Raw genomic sequence first — 16,857 nt, 5'->3', positions numbered from 1 at the left:
CTCTCACCTGAATTACTGGCATGTTCTCTTGCTCATTACCAAAGATCTATTCTCCACACATCAGTCTGAATTGTTATATTAAAATGTGTTTCAGATATTGTTTAAAATTATTTAATGGTTCCCTATTGCACTTTGAATAAACTCTCCCATGATCTCTCTTTCTCCAGTTCTTCCAGTGTCTCTCTTTAGTCTTTGCTCTGCTTTAAAAACATGTCAATACCTTTTCCACTTGACTTTCTTTTGCCAGGAAAGGGCCCTTTCAGTTCACTTCCTTTTGCCTGGAATGTTCTTCCTCCTGTTCTACACATGATTGGCTTCTCAACATTTAGATCTCAACTGAAAAATACCATTGCACAGTGACCTTCTTTGACTAATTTATCTAATAGAGTCCTGCTTCCATCCCAACCCCAGGCAGCTCTTATAGTATGGTTTGTTCATTTATTTCTTTATAGCATTCAGCACAATGTGAAATTAAGTTCATTAATGACTTACTTACTTTAGCCTCGTCCCCTGGGATGAGGCTGTAAGTACGTAGAAAGCAGAGTCTTTGTTTTGACCCTGTTAGATACTCTCATCAACTATCACAGCATCTAGCACTGATTCAATACAAAATATATATTTGCTGAATAAGTGAATGAATGAAATGAAGAATTTGGCAATGACTGGAGTGCTTTGCCTTTGTGTATTTTCTTGAATAGAAAGATGGTAAATTATAAAACATTTAGAAGTTCCTCTAGAACTTTGGTGGGAAAAGTTTACATATGGCAGAGATGAGGAAGTTATATTAGGAATTTAGTTAGGGCCAAATCCTGGAGGTTTTGAATGTCATAGTACATAGTTTCTGGAATCTCTTTTGTGGTCAATGGATAGCTACTGAAGGTTTCTAAATAGTCAATGCGTACTTTTGAAATGCTTCTTTATTACTAGCTATGGAAAACCATTAGTGAGTCAAAAGAGTTTCATTCACTCACCAGTGGACAGAGTAACTTCTGAATGTCAGCAGGGCATTGATTTAATCAGCATTCATTTCTTTTTCCGTACAGAATGACTGCCACGTACAGTCATGCTTCTGGGCTGGCAGGAGAAAATGTTCACTTCACAGCCTGAGTTGAAATGGCCCAGTGTGTCCTGAATGCATTTCTGGCCAGAATTTCTCATATCTCAGTGGGGCGGTCGGCTCCCTGAAAAGTACCATCTTGTTGTCAGATCATTCCCCTTTCCTCAGTTGCTCTTTATTCTGCAGGGTTTTTTTTTCTTCCTAATGTATAGAGTTACCCTCTCCTGTGGCTTATTTTATTTTGGTCTTAAAGGAGGTCCAATGTGGAGCCTTTAAGGGCAGTTTGCGTTTTCTTTGTTTCGACGATCATGCCTTAGTTGAAACCTAGTACTTACAAGGCCTTTTAATAATCTCCATCCCAAAATACAGCATTATATGCAGCACACACATATCCACTTGGACTTTTCCTACCATTTCAGATGTGTATATCTAATTTCTAAAATTGAGTACAAAGATATCAAGCTTCCAGTTAAAATAATGACTTGTTTTATAGACTTTGGAAGCCAGTTCCAGTTTCCTGAACTGGTTCACAATGATTTAAAAGTCATGGCCAGTTCATGAATAAGTTTTATGGTTTAACCTTAAGTTATCAAATCTTTTTAAAAGTTTTCTTTTAGGGGCGCCCGGGTGGCTCAGTCAGTTGAGCGTCCGACTTTGGCCCAGGTCATGATCTCACAGTTCGTGAGTTCATGAGTTCAAGCCCTGTGTCGGGCTCTGTGCTGACAGCTCAGAGCCTGGAGCCTGCTTCAGATTCTGTGTCTCCCTCTCTCTCTGCCCCATCCCCATTCATGCTCTGTCTCAAAAATAAATTTTTTTAATGTTTTACTTATTTTTGAGACAGAGAGAGACAGAGTGTGAGCAGGGGAGGGGCAGAGAGAGCGAGACACAGAATCTGAAGCAGGCTCCAGGCTCTGAGCTGTCAGCACAGAGCCCGATGAGGGGCTCGAACTCACGGACCACAAGATCATGACCTGAGCTGAAGTCGGATGCTCAACCGACTGAGCCACCCAGGCATCCCAGATCTTCTTAATATTTATATTGGTGAAGATGGTAATCTTCACCATCTTCATTGGTATAAGCTCACTACTGGCTTATAAATGGGGAAAGCATCAAATAGGAAAAAACAACAACAACAATGTGGCAAAATTTAAGAAAAAGAACCAATTTGTCAACATCAGTTTTTGAGAGCTACTGAATCATATTCAGTGTTGTTAATCAGTATTGAAGCTCTCAGTGTGAATGATGACTTCAGAAATGTTATTAAACTGACATCCTTTTAATACAGTAGAGCTTAGGAAGCACTCACATGTAATACACTTTTTGATGTGTGTGTAAAAGATTGACTTGTTAGAAGTTCTTTTTTTCCTCTTTTTTTTTTTAGACATATCATAGACATCCTCTATATGTAAAGTAGGTGGAAAACAAACAAACAAAAAGAAGTCATATGACCCCTATTCTCAAAGAGCTCTACCAGAAAAAAACGAATATACTCAGGTAGGCGCAAAGCACAGAAGAGTCTGATAAGTTCTTGTAGAGGAATAGGGATAAGATGATATTGTTGTACTTGCCTGTTGCTGGAATGTTGAGAAAAGATCTCTTAGAGAAGACAGGATTTAAGCTTGGCCTCATGGGATTTGTTAGATTTCAGTAAGAAAAGACCAAGGACGAAGACACTCTAAGTCAGTGGAATAGCCTGAGCCGAAGATGAAGGTAGGAAAGTAAAAATCATAAATATTTATTTATGTTCTGTCAACTTTAATGGCTTGTGCTATATAGAATCAGAGTGTGTCAGTGCTAATCTGTTTTGTTCATAATTTATAGTTTGGCTCTTGACTAAAGACAGTTTCCACAAACCACGAAGACCTTACTATATTCTCGTAAATTATGTGTCCATGGGAGCTATAGATTATACCATCATTATTGAATATATATTTATATCTTTGAAACAGATCATCTATAAATTGTATTTTTGTTTATTTTTTAATTTTTGTTTTAAAATATGTATTTTTGTTTTAAATTTATTTATTTAAATTCAAGTTACTTAACATACAGTGTTGTATTGGTTTCAGGAGTCGAACCCAGGGATTCATCACTTATATATAACACCCAGTGCTCATTCCAACCAGTGCCCTCCTTAATCACATCACCCATCTAGCCCATCCCGCCACTCACCTCCCCTCCAGCAACTCTCAGTTTGTTCTCTGTATTTAAGAGTCTGTTATGGTTTGCCTCCCTCTCTGTTATTGGTTTGTTTGTTTTTCTTTTTTTTTTCTTTTTTTTAAACGTTTATTTATTTTTGAGACAGGGAGAGACAGCATGAACGGGGGAGGGTCAGAGAGAGAGGGATACACAGAATCTGAAACAGGCTCCAGGCTCTGAGCTGTCAGCACAGAGCCCGATGAGGGGCTGGAACTCACGGACCATGAGGTCATGACCTGAGCCGAAGTCGGATGCTTAACCGACTGAGCCACCCAGGCGCCCCTGTTTTTTTTTTTTTTTTAAGGAATTTTGTGATTTATGAAGCACATTTATATACATGACACAATTAAATCCTTCCAAAATCCTATGCAGTAGATGGTGGTATGGGGTTTTTGTCTTAAAGAAGAACTTTGTTTGTCTTAAAGGAGAACTAAGGCACAAATGTTTTTGTTTTTTGTTTTTTGTTTTTAATTTTTTTTTTCAACGTTTATTTATTTTTGGGACAGAGAGAGACAGAGCATGAACGGGGGAGGGGCAGAGAGAGAGGGAGACACAGAATCGGAAACAGGCTCCAGGCTCTGAGCCATCAGCCCAGAGCCTGACGCGGGGCTCGAACTCCCGGACCGCGAGATCGTGACCTGGCTGAAGTCGGAGGCTTAACTGACTGCGCCACCCAGGCGCCCCGGCACAAATGTTTAAAATGACTTTTTCCAGGTTTACTTGACCAATAAGTGTAGCCACACCCAATTTAGAACCTACTGTTTTTCCTCTATATCTATATCCTCATCACTGTGTAAATGTCCATACAATTCATATTTATCTGTGTTGGTATGTGAGAAGTTGAGAAAATATAAATTCAGAAAGAAACCACATCCCAAATTAGTGACAAGCGAAATCATTCTGTGAGTACAGAATTGAGGACAAAGGTAAAGGGGACAGGGAAAGCAGACAAGACAAGATTTGATGGAAGGAAGGCCAATAGCTAAGAGTAGGCACATTCAAGAGGAAAAGAGATTTTACTATTATTAGACAAAATTAAGGATCTTAGGTCTTAAAATAAGGCAGTTTATGTTTTCTGTGGTTAGGACTAAGATTATCTATCACGGAACGGCAGTAGCTGGGGACTTGGGAACTCAGTACTTCTTTTTTAGTAATATCTGTGTAGCAAGACTGTCAAAAGCAGACTCAATTGAATCTTACATATTGTTCTGTGATTTTTTTTGTGTACTTTTTAATAACGATGCATTTTCATGTCACCATACTCCAAAACAAGTCAAACATAATTTGAACTTTGCCATGAAAAAGACTGCTAATGTGAATATTCACTTTTCTGTTATGGAACAAACAGATATGTCTCTAGACATTCTCTGTGTCTAGAGCATAGGGCAAAATGTCTCAGGTTGAGTAAATTTAATCCTATTTTCTTGGAAAAAAATGCATCATTGCGTTTCATGGAGAGCAATGTATTGTGTGGTTTAGGAGAGGATTTTGTGGTGTCTATGGAGTGGTTATTAAAAATTCTTCTTTTATATTAATGAGAATCAAAGTTATATGTCTGGAATGAAATATTTCAATCAAAAAGGAGTGTGGTAGAAAGTTTTATGTGCTGTATTCAACATTTCTTATGATTGGTTTCTACTACTCTTAGTTTTGTATTCTTCACATTCTAGAGCAGGATAACAAATTTGGTGGAGTGAGAGGTATATTCATTCCCATCCTCTGGAAAGTCATAGTTTATACTCCCATTGTCAGGATGAAAGGCAAAAGGAACAAAAAGAAAAGAAGAGAAAAATACAAGATAAAAATGTCAAAAATATGAATTAGAGGTAGCACCACATTGGCAGCTTGCTGTGTGGTTTTTTTTTTAACTTTTTTATTTATTTGTGAAACAGAGAGAGACAGAGTATGAATGGGGGAGGGGCAGAGAGAGACGGAGACACAGAATCAAGGCAGATTCTAGGCTCTGAGCTGTCACCGCAGAGCCCTACGTGGGGCTCGAACTCAAAAACCGTGAGATCATGACCTGAGCTGAAGTCAGATGTTCAACCGACTGAGCCATCCAGGCGCCTCGGCAGCTTTCTGTTTTGGTCAATCATGAAATAAACAGAAGCATAAAGATTCAATTTCCCTGAAAATGCAGATGGCTCAGCAAATAGCAAGAAAAGAATGAACTTAGAATAGAGCATGTGTATCAATTTTCACCAAAGCCCAGATTGCCACATATCATTTTAGGAGCCCTGTTTATTACCCTCCCACTTTTCAGTATGGGGGGTTGTGTATAGTGAATATGAACTAGAACTTGGCCCTGCCACTTTAGCTGTTAGTCCTTGGGCTAGTACCAAGCTGGGTTAGAAATGTTTGTCTTCATTTGGTTCTTTTTTTTTTTTTTTTTTCCCTTCTGTAGCTTAACCAGCTGGAAAAGGCAGTGGAAGCAGCCCACACGTTTTTCATGGCCAACCCTGAGCACATGGAAATGCAGCAGAACATTGAGAATTATAGAACAATGGCCGGTGTTGAAGTACTCCAGTTGGTAGACCGAGAAGCCAAACCACATCTGGTGAGCGCTGGGGACCATTGCCCTAATCAGAAGGTGCTCCTGAGTTTCATTTGACTCAAAGCAGATTCCTGTGCATGGGGGTTTCAGGTTGAGTCTCGGTTTCCAATACAGTGATAGTTTTATATTTTCAGAGTTCTCAGATGAAATATTGTCATTATCAGGGCTGAAAAAATTAACAGAAAATGAAAATACCTTTAGAAAATAAGTAAGATATGATGAAAAGTAGAATGTGATATAAACATCTGTCACCCTCTCTGAACGTCAGTGCCCCCACCACCCTTTGATTTTACATATGGGAGTTGAAGCCAGTGTGAATTGTTCAGGTCATACTGTGGTTTCCCAGCTCCCACTCCAGGTGCTTTTCCATCATACCTATACTTTTAAAATTCTGATTATTTTAAAGCTATGTAATTATTCATTTAAATGAAAGCTTACTTAAAATCACAGTAAGTTGAAGGCTTTTTTTTTTTCAACCGGTGATGTCACCATTCTCAACATGTGACCTCCAAGATAATTGAAGAATAGAGTAAGAGAAGAAGATTTTCAGAAGCCTATTATCATCACCATCATTATCATCATTATTATTATTATTACATTTGTCCAGCCCTGGAAAGTGGATGCGTCACAGCCACCTACATCAATCTCCCTGGCCTTTGGTGCATGGCCATAGCTACATGCAGATGGGGTTAGAAAATATTGTCTTGCACGTGCTCAGGAAGAATATGAAATTGACTGGTGCCACAGCATTCAGCTTGTTGGTAACTCCCATCTCATTTACAATTACTTGAAGCCACGGAAGTTACCTTTTGTCTTCCAGTACAACCCTTCATTATTCTTCCACAGCACAAGAGCACAGTGCCCCCTGCCCAAACGATCCTGAATCTGTCTAAATCCTGCTATTCAAGCACCCCAATATTTTTCTGCTTCTTTGCAGGAGAGTTACAGTGCAGGAGTTAAACATTATGAGGCTGATGACTTTGAGCTAGCTATCAAGTACTTTGAACAAGCTTTAAGAGAATATTTCAGTGAAGATATGGAGTGCAGAGCCCTGTGTGAGGGGCCTCAGAGATTCGAAGAGTATGAGTACTTAGGGTACAAAGCTGGCCTCTATGAAGCCATTGCAGGTAAAGCTTACTTTTCCCTTTATTTATTTCCTGATTATAGAAATACTACATGCAATCTGTAAACTATTCTAATAATACAGAAGTATATGTTGCAAAAAATGGAAGATACATTTAGCCCATCCTATCTCCAATAAATAAATCTACCTAGTTTAAATGTTGTTGACTGTGGTCCCAAACTTTTTCAGATGCATATGTAAATGTTTATGTATTTATCGATAATTATTAGTTCATTTTTTATAAAAATAAGACAATACTATGGGTACTGATTTTCAGCATATTTGTTTTTTTGTTTTATTTTATGCTTAACAATGTAGGTGGACTTCTTCTCATGTAAGTACATGTAGATCTACCTTATTGTATTTAATGGTTGTTTAATGTTCCAATATATGTGGAAAGCATAATTGACTGGTTCATTTACTGATGAATATTAAGGACGTTGAAGGTTTTCATTATTGTAAACAGTGTATTAGTGAATACTTTTGTGTAGTTTTCTTCAATTAATTAAAAGGGCATTTCATTATATATGAAAATTTAATATATTACCAAGTGGCTTTTAAAATAGGTAATATGAATTATAATTGAGGAGATTGGCTAGTTAACCATTTATGGTGGGAAGCATATGCAAAAACACAAAAATAAATTCTATTTATGTTAATGTAAGTATGAAAATAAAGCTATTTGAACAAAATGCAAAAGAATATTTTTATAATGGAAGGAGAAGAAAACCACTTCTCAGCATGACAAAAGACAAGAAATATGAAGAAAAAGACAGACTTTACATAAGATTTATAATATAAGAGATACAATAAATTAAGCTGAATTACAAATGACAAGGGGAAAAAGTTGCAAAATATTTAGAGGCAAATCATTAATATTCATAATATTTGAGTAGAACCTGTAAATTATTATTAGTAGTGGTAATTTATTTCTGATTTATTGATAGCCATAATAATATAATGGCTATATAATATAAATAAGCAACATTTATATAGCAGTTACAATGTAGAAAGCATTTTACATATTTCATATTTATATATCTTTTAATCCTCTAAACATCTTCTTGTAGGTGTCTGAGGAGTTTATACCTCATAGCAATGTGATTATGGTGAAGCTAGAAATATGGGGTGGCTGGGTCCAGCGGATGGTTCAGCAGGTTAAGCATCTGACCTTGATTTCTGCTCAGGTCATGATCTCATGGTTCATGGGATCAAGCCCCAAGTCAGACTCTGCACTGACAATATGGAGCCTGCTTGGGATTCTCTCTCTCTCTCTCTCTCTCTCTCTCTCTCTCTCTCTGCCTCTCCCTTGCTTGTGCATGCTCTCTCTCTCTCTCCCTTTCTCTCTCCCTCTCAAAATAAATAAATAAACGTTAACAACAAAAAAAAGTGAAGTTGGGAATCAAGCCTAGGCTTATCTCACTCTAGAGCTCATATGTTTTAGGTCTACATAATTGAAAAATGGGCAAAGGATAACTTATTCAATAATACGTGTTTAACAAATATCTGTTGAGTGCATATTGTGTTCCAAGTTATAAATATATAAAACAACAATGCTCTACTTCACCAATACTTGTAGAAAGGCAAATTATGGAAGTGAGTCTGTTCTCCCTAAGTGCCAACGGTTTTCGGTCTCCACGAAAAGTACCACTCACCTAAGGAGTTCAAACCAAATCCCAAATGTTACCTTCCATTCCAACATTTCCCTTAATTGCTATTCTCTTCTGATTTGTTACCAAACTATGATTGCTAGCATAGTTACTAAACTATACTACCTCCTAATAGAATGTAAGATTCCCTAATTCTCTCCACCCCTTTTGTTACCACTCTGGTTCAAATCAACAGTATGTTTTAACAAAGCCACTGTGATAGCCTCCTTTCTGGCCCTCATGTCCTGATGAGGTTTTACTCTGTAGGCAGAGGGAACAGTCTTCTTAAAAAATGAAAGTATGTTCACAGAACCCTCCTGCCAAAGACTCCCATTGCACTTGAAATAAAATCCGAAACCTTTAATAAGGACATTCATCCTTATTGTTGTGCACTTGTGTATATTTTCATCCTTTCTCTTTTTCTGTCTTTGATCCACTCTTAGGTTCATTTTCACTCACAGACTTTGAAACTTGTTGTTTTCCTCTATTACTTGCCTAATGTTCTATATTGTTAATTGCTTGGTCCTCAGCACCTAAGTATACTGACTGGCAGATAGTAGGTGCTTAGTAAATATTTTTAAACCAATGAGTGGAAGGAAAAAAGAGGGGAAGGAGGGAAGGAAGGAAGGAAGGAAGGAAGGAAGGAAGCAAGGAAGCAAGGAAGGAGGGAGGGAGGGAGGGAGGGAGGGAAAAAGGAAGGGAAGGAGAAAAGAAGGAAATGACCTTTCCATCATCACACTGCAGATTAAAAGGATTATTCATACTCTATATTTTGAACATGTAGGTCATAAATTGTTAAGGTCTTTGAGAGGGACATTTAGGAAACATCTTTTAAAATTCAGATTAAGAAGTAGACTGAAAATCGGGGTGCCTGGGTGGCTCAGTTGGTTAAGCGTCTGACTTCAGCTCAGGTCGTGATCTCCTGATTCCTGAGTTCAAGCCCTGTATCTAGCTCTGTGCTGACAGCCCAGGCCCTGGAGTCTGCTTCAGATTCTGTGTCTCCCTCTCTCTCTGCCCTCCGCACTTGTGCGCTCTCTGTCTCTCTCTCTCAAAAATAAGTAAACATTTAAAAAAGTGAAAAAAAAAAGAAATACACTGGAAATCAATTTGTTGGATGAACTCTTTGCCTCCTTATCAGTTACTCAAAACCCAACTCAATTCACCTAAAATCAGTAAAAATATCTGAATTATTGAGGATTTTTCCCCCAAAGGTTTTGTTTTGGTAGGCCTCTGGCAAAGTCATCTGCCTACATTTTTGTGAGCACTGTTCATTTTAATGTCAGTTTTATATGTGTTTCACATTTCAATTGTTGAGTATTTGTTTGCACTTAATCTTTTATTTGGAAATCCTTTTCCTTTATTACAGTTTATTATCTTATAGTAGTATAAGGAGGATATGTATCCTGTCTCCACCCCCCACAATCTCCTCTACACCTGCCTCCATTAATAGCTACTGAAGAGCTCTCACAAATGTCCTACATCTGATTTAGGAAAATTAACTAACTGATACTTACAGAAAAACATATAATGATTTGCTCGAGGTCATCATAGTATGTTGGTTGCTGGAAAAAAATAGAGATCTCCTAACGTAGGCTCTTAATGCTTACTACATCTATCACCAACATTACCCCCACTTCCAGTAAAGACAAGTGATTTAAAAAGGCATGGTTCCTAAAACTCAATCAAATATTGTATATTACAGAAATATGGTAAGTCTTTTAGGGAATTCGATGCATATCCAATTTATTATGAGAAGGAAATTTTAAAAAGTATTCCCACACAAGTGACTTAGATCTCAAACTTATTAAAACATAATAATTGTATAATAACGTGATATAAAAAGGAGAAAAGAAATACAACCAATAAAATACAGCATAGCTGTATGTAAATTCTTGTCTGCTTCAAAACTGTTCTAAATTAAGACTGAAACTGGCTTTTAAAATACAGAATGTATTTAAGAAGTCAGAATATTTGAATTTTTAGAATTAGAAGAACTTTAAAAATTGGAGAAAAATACAAATGGCTTCTCAATGCAGTTGTTTATGACTGTGCTTGTTGAAACTCTAAAGAATATCCTTGCATCACTCTCATTTTGTTGCTATTTATATCTTACATTGAAAAATACCTCCATTCAGACTTGGCGTTCTTGTTGGGTGTGTTTTCCACCTCTCCCTTTTGCTTGTCATTTGTAATTAGGAGGAGTGGGTATTAAAAGGTAAGAGACATGCCAATGGCCAAGTAGCTAAGAACAAAACAGTTGAAGGTTGTTTGTTGTTTTCCTAAGAAATAAAACAACTATTTATTGGATTTTTATATAGCTATTTATTTATAAGATGCTAAACAAATAGAACTCATTCTTCCCCTCCCAGCCTGCAACTGTAGTTAAGAACCAGTGGGCTGTAGGGATTCTGTTTGCTGTGCCATGTTGGGTTGAATTAGCCAGACTGTGCAAAAACTGGTGGATTTTCCTACAGACCAGAAAACACCCTTTTTGTTGTGTTCTGAGGTCCCTATTCAAGTCATCAAGATACAAGCCAAACTCCACCCAACAGAGAACCTTTTTGAAAGGAGATATTTGTGGTAATAAAATATAAAGTCATAATGTCAGAAGGTTTTATCGTCATTCTCATGAGAATCTGCTCTGCACAAGCATGAATAAACTCTCTTCTATCTGGAAAAGATTGTCTCCATCTTCATTGCAAAAATAATTGGGGCAAAATGTAGGAAATGTTTGCTTCTCTGGGACATTAGCCACTTGTGTTTCCTCAGCTCATGCTTGGATGAGATAGAGCCCAGAGCTAGAGGGAGTGTGATAACCTCTACACTGGAGAATCCTATTTGTAAGTGAGAAGGATGGGAGCAAATAAAGGGGCACAAAGAGTCAGAGTGTGTATCCAAATTCTTTAGTTTTCCTCCTTATCCTATTTTACCAGTCCCTATAGTATTAGAATTTCCAATGTTCAAGTGATAGAGCCTTTTGTAAGTGAGTGGAATAGGTTCCTGACTAATAGACGTAAATTATATATATATATATATTCTATTTCCCCTTTAGGAAAAGTTCTTGGAAATGTTAAGGAGAAAAAGCATCTTTGCTTCTCTTCTGTACACAAACTGTGTGGCAATTACTTCCTCTCAACTGTTCCTTAGCGTGACCAGGATCTGAACATCCGATCTCCACCCAGAACACTTCAGGCCACCCAGTATCCAAAGAGAGGCCTCAGAGTTATTAAACAGGAAAGATACGTCAGCAGCAGGGCATGGGTGGGGTGAGATGGCCTGTGTCACTCTCAGGAGATGTAGAAAAAAGATACACGGAAGGGGAGAGTGCAGTACAGAGAAAAGATCAGGGTCCAGAAGATTTGGAATCTACTATTAGTTACTTTAGTGATCGCTGATCAGGAGGCCTTGGCAAGTCACTTACTTCCTTGGTGAAAACGATTTCTGCTCATAAAATGAAGATAATAATGAGATCACTCTAGCAGTGTGGTGAAGTGAGGAATGCCCTACATTAACTGTGGCTCTGACCTTGAAGTCTGGACACTCTGGCAGACAGGAGGGACCCACCTCTTACTCTTGTCTTCCAGATCACTATATGCAGGTGCTGGTTTGTCAGCATGAATGCGTCAGGGAGCTTGCCACCCGCCCTGGCCGCCTCTCACCAATTGAGAACTTTCTTCCCCTGCATTATGACTACCTACAGTTTGCCTACTATCGAGGTAAAGCATGGACTATCCTGAAGACCTTTGAGGGAGGGGTGTTGCTCATCATTACAGACATTGCATTTTCTTCTGTATTTCTCAGTTTACCATTGAGGCAGTGGGGATTAATATGTTTTTGCTCTCAACTCACATCACTGCAGCTCAGGCCAATGAGAGCAGGTGAAACCACAAGTGGGCAAATGCTGTGATAATGCCCTGCAAGTTATACTAGGCTGACACTTTACATGATTTTTAAATTGAATTTTTCTACTTAATTTTAAAAGGTCATATATTGGAGCGCCTGGGTGGCTCAGTCAGTTAAGCGTCCAACTCTTGATTTCCTCGCAAGTCATGATCTCACAGTTCTTAAGATCAGGCCCTGCATTGGGCCCTCCTCTGACAGTGTGGAGCCTGCTCGGGATTCTCTCTGACCCTCCCCCACTTGCACTTCTCTCAAAATAAATAAATAAACTTAAAGAAAGTCATATATTCATAGGTCTAAAGACTGAATATCATAAAAGCCTCCTTCTCTTCCTTTTTCCTGCAACCCAATTTCATGCCCTACGACCCAGTTTCTGATTTATCTCTTTGAAATACACACACACACACACACACACACACACACACACACACCAACTTATTTCCCCCTCTTATACATAGAAGGTAGCACATTATTTATACTGTTATTTACGATGTTTTCTTCACTGAATAATATATATCGGTGGCGTCTGGCCGGCTCGGTCAGTGGAACATGTGACTCTTGATCTTGGGGTTGTAGGTCTGAGCCCTCTACATTGGCTGTAGAGATTATTTAAACATGAAATTAAAAAAAAATGTGTATATATATATATATGTATATATATGTGTGTGTGTATATATATATATATATATATATATATATATATACACACACACACCAGATTTTAAAGCTTTTTAGTAAGTTGGGCCTATGAAATTGCCATTTGCTTAAGTCAAAAATGGTCAAATTTTGGCAATATTATATGGTTTGATCTAATTGTGTCAGTACATGGAGATCTTCCTCACTCATTTTTCTTTATAGCAGCATATCATTGTCCTATAATTTATTTTATATGTCTCCTTATTCATGGGCATTGTGTTGTTTGTTACAGCTTTCTATTTCAATCAAGGATCAAATGAATAACATTTTATGTAAGTTATTTCACATTCACACATAAATATATATATAGGACAAATTTCTAGCAGTATAATTGCTGTGTTGAATGGTTTATTCGTTTAAAATTTTGATAGATGTTGCCACATTTTCTTCCATGTGGAGTACATTTTTCATTGCCCATCAATAGAATATACTGGGGAAATTTTAGATATTTCACCAATCCATTAGGTGAAATTTTTTTTTATCTCAAATTAGTTTTAATTTCTATGTATCTAATTGAGAAAGAGAGACTGAGCATCTTTCCTTATGTTTAAAAGCAATCAATAGACTTGTGGTTGATGAAATTGGTTTTAGATATCATGTTGTCAAACTCAGTACAAACACAGAATTAACTCCCAAAAATTCTGCTCTGTTTATCTCTATTAAATGATATAAGTTGTAGCAAACATCTTCAGGTGGAAACTTTTAATAATTGATGCAAAACATCTAGCACCAAAGCAGACCGAAGATAGTACCTTTTAAACACCTGAAATCATGTCTTTCCTTTTGTCTGTGGCTATTTTTTTTTTTTTGAAATATAATTAACATATGGTGTTACATTAATTTCAGGCATACAACGATTCTGTGCATTACTCAGGGCTCATCATGATAAGTGCAGTCACCATCTGTCACCAAACAACATTATTACAATTTTATTGACTGTATTTGCTGTGCTGTACGTTTCAAGTCTGTGATTTATTTATCGTATACCTGGAAGTTTGTACCTTTTAATCCTCTTTATTTATTCCTCCCATCCCCCTCCTCCCCTCCCCTCTGACAACCATCAGTTTGTTCTCTGTATTTGAGAATCTGTTTTAATTGGTGACTATTTTTGTGTGTGGTCTCCAGCCTTACCTTGTCTTCCCTCTTATTCATGTTGAATGCTGACCTCTAACAGTTTCTAGATTTCTTAAAAATCCTCTAGATGGATGTAGGCTAACTCTAATGCTGCAGCTCTTTGGCATTTCAGTTGGCGAATATGTGAAAGCCTTGGAGTGTGCTAAAGCTTATCTTCTCCTCCATCCGGATGATGAGGATGTACTAGACAATGTGGATTACTATGAGAGCCTGCTAGATGACAGCAGTGACCCAGCATCCATTGAGGCCAGAGAGGTGAGACCAATGTCCTGAGAGGAAACTGCATTCTGTGAGAGGCACTGGGCAGAACTGGTAAAAATGTAGCACCGCTCTTAAAGGTATCTAGCAATTCAGTAAATGTTGTAGAATCCAGTTCTTTTGTACTTTGCTTATTAATGCCAGGAGCATATTTTTCTCATATGTGATAGCTTGTGAAAATCTGTTGAGATGGAGACTTTTTTTTTTGTAGCTGTGCATATTTTTTTAGCTCATATGTCACTGTCTAATGAAAAATATTTCCACTTGAACATTTATCATATTTCTTAACTGTTATTTAAATATAAACTTTTCTTTCATTTTTTTTTCCCTCTAGGATTTGGCAATGTTCGTGAAGCGTCATAAACTGGAATCGGAACTAATAAAATCAGCTGCAGAGGGTCTGGGATTTTCATACACAGAGCCAGTAAGAGCAAAGAGGAAAAAGAAAATGTTTTCTTTAGAGAACTATTTGATGGACTTCTTATTTATGATTTTATTTCCCAGCTTCAATTACTGAAAATTCTAATCTCTTGCCTTACATTAACAAAACCCAGGGAGTTGGGGGGGATGTTTATTCAATGTGTATGCTAAATGTTAAAAGACTTTAATAGATCTCCATAGCACTGAGACTCAAAGTCAAAAGCAAACTTTTCTGGGGAGAAGTGTTTTGTACCTGATGGTTTTATTTATTGAACTCTGGATGCAACATTTTGTATTTCTCTTATACATTTTAACCATTAAAAGACTTCAATCCCTGCTGAAGAACAAAATCGATCTCCATTGTACTATTCGTTGTGCTGACTTTCCTCCACTTGTCCGTGTTCGCTTCCAGTCATTCTGCATGTGAAGACACGCTTTTTGCAGAACCGGCACTGTGGTACAGAGAGATCTCTGTTCTGATTTCTATTTAAGGTTTCATAAGCAATTTCTACATGTTTATACCTTTTTAAATCATTTTTAGCTGCATATGTGGAATTGACATGCAATGAATGATGATTTTCTTGAGACTGAGCATTTGTTTTGTTTCTGAGTTTTTTTCTACCACATTTAACGCAGGAAGCATTTTTCTCTGTATTGAACTATGAATAAATTCCCAGGAGTGGGATTATTCTGCCATCAAAGGATATGAGAAGTTTTAAAGTTGTTGAAATTGCTTTTCTAAGAGAGTTTTCTCATACGTTTATTGGTCCTAGCAATTCATAAAAGTACCAGTTTACTGTGGTGCGTAGGTGGCTCAGTCAGTTGAGCATCGACTCTTGATTTTGGCTCAGGTCATGATCCCAGGGTTGTGGGATCAATCCCCTTGTTGGGCTCCACACTGAACATGTAGCCTGCTTAAGATTCTCCCTCTCTCTCTTTCTCTCTCTCTCCCTCCCTCATTCTCTTTTTCTCCCTCTGCCTCTCTCTCCCTCTCGTGTTCCATCTCTCTCTTTCAATTTTTTTTTAAGTACTAGTTTACTACAAACATCTCAGCAATGGGAAATAACATTTTAAAATCATTTATATTTCTTAGGTACAAAATGGTATATCATTGTTGTTTTAACTTGTATTCCTTTGATGACCGGCAAAAATAAATTTTTCACATATTCTGGTTAATTACTTTTCCTCTGATTTGAATTATCTGGGCATACCTGTTTTTTATTTGCTTACCTGTTGGTTAACTACATATAAGTTATTTATATAATGTACATTATCATATGTTTATAAAAAACACTATTATGGGCTCTGTGCTGAGAGCTCAGAGCCTGGAGCCCACTTCAGATTCTGTGTGCCCCTCTGTCTGCCCCTCCCCCACTCATAGTCTGTCTCTTGCATTGTCTCAAAAATAAATAAACATTAAAAAAAATTTTTTTAAACACTATTAGTAATATATCCTATTTGTAACATATTTTTTTCATTTCTGTCTTTATTATGTCAGTTTTTACTGGCACATTAAAAAAATTAGGATAATTTAAGGTATATAATAAACATTTTTCTTATTTTGAGAGAGTAAGAGAGTAAGAATAAGTCGGAGAAGGGCAGAGCGAGAGGGAGAGAGAGGAAGAGACAATCTCAAGCAGGTTCTGCACGCTGTCAGTGCAGAGCCCGGCATGGGACTCGATCTCAGGAGCCATGAGATCATGACCTGAACCGACTTCAAGAGCCCAGCACCGACTGAGCCACTCAGGCACCCCTCTAATAAACATTTTTAACATGCTTATAACCAGCCCTACTTACTATCTTCTTAAGATTTCATTCTCCCGGGGCGCCTGGGTGGCGCAGTCGGTTAAGCGTCCGACTTCAGCCA

At 37.5% G+C, this 16,857-nt stretch overlaps 1 protein-coding gene and 1 long non-coding RNA gene across 2 annotated transcripts in view; one reads left to right on the top strand and one right to left on the bottom strand.

Moving 5' to 3' along the window:
* The window catches only part of P3H2 (prolyl 3-hydroxylase 2), a 150,103-nt gene that overhangs the window by 110,052 nt on the left and 23,194 nt on the right, over positions 1-16,857 (top strand). Inside the window, exons 3-7 of the mRNA XM_040481090.1 lie at positions 5,661-5,813; positions 6,748-6,937; positions 12,167-12,298; positions 14,425-14,567; positions 14,905-14,994. Of these exons, the coding sequence (XP_040337024.1) occupies positions 5,661-5,813; positions 6,748-6,937; positions 12,167-12,298; positions 14,425-14,567; positions 14,905-14,994 (708 nt within the window). The remainder of the gene's footprint in view (positions 1-5,660; positions 5,814-6,747; positions 6,938-12,166; positions 12,299-14,424; positions 14,568-14,904; positions 14,995-16,857) is intronic.
* LOC121034148 (uncharacterized) lies at positions 5,706-14,377 on the bottom strand. Its single transcript, XR_005792318.1, has 2 exons — positions 14,310-14,377; positions 5,706-5,976 (listed from the first exon to the last, which is right to left on the bottom strand). It is a non-coding gene; the product is annotated as an uncharacterized LOC121034148 (long non-coding RNA).

The sequence above is a fragment of the Herpailurus yagouaroundi genome, unplaced genomic scaffold, assembly GCF_014898765.1.
Source record: "Herpailurus yagouaroundi ecotype Mexico unplaced genomic scaffold, PumYag 159, whole genome shotgun sequence".
Taxonomy (NCBI): Eukaryota; Metazoa; Chordata; class Mammalia; order Carnivora; family Felidae; genus Herpailurus; species Herpailurus yagouaroundi.
The sequence above is the reverse complement of the archived record's forward strand: the minus strand, read 5'-3'. Positions and strand labels throughout refer to the sequence as shown.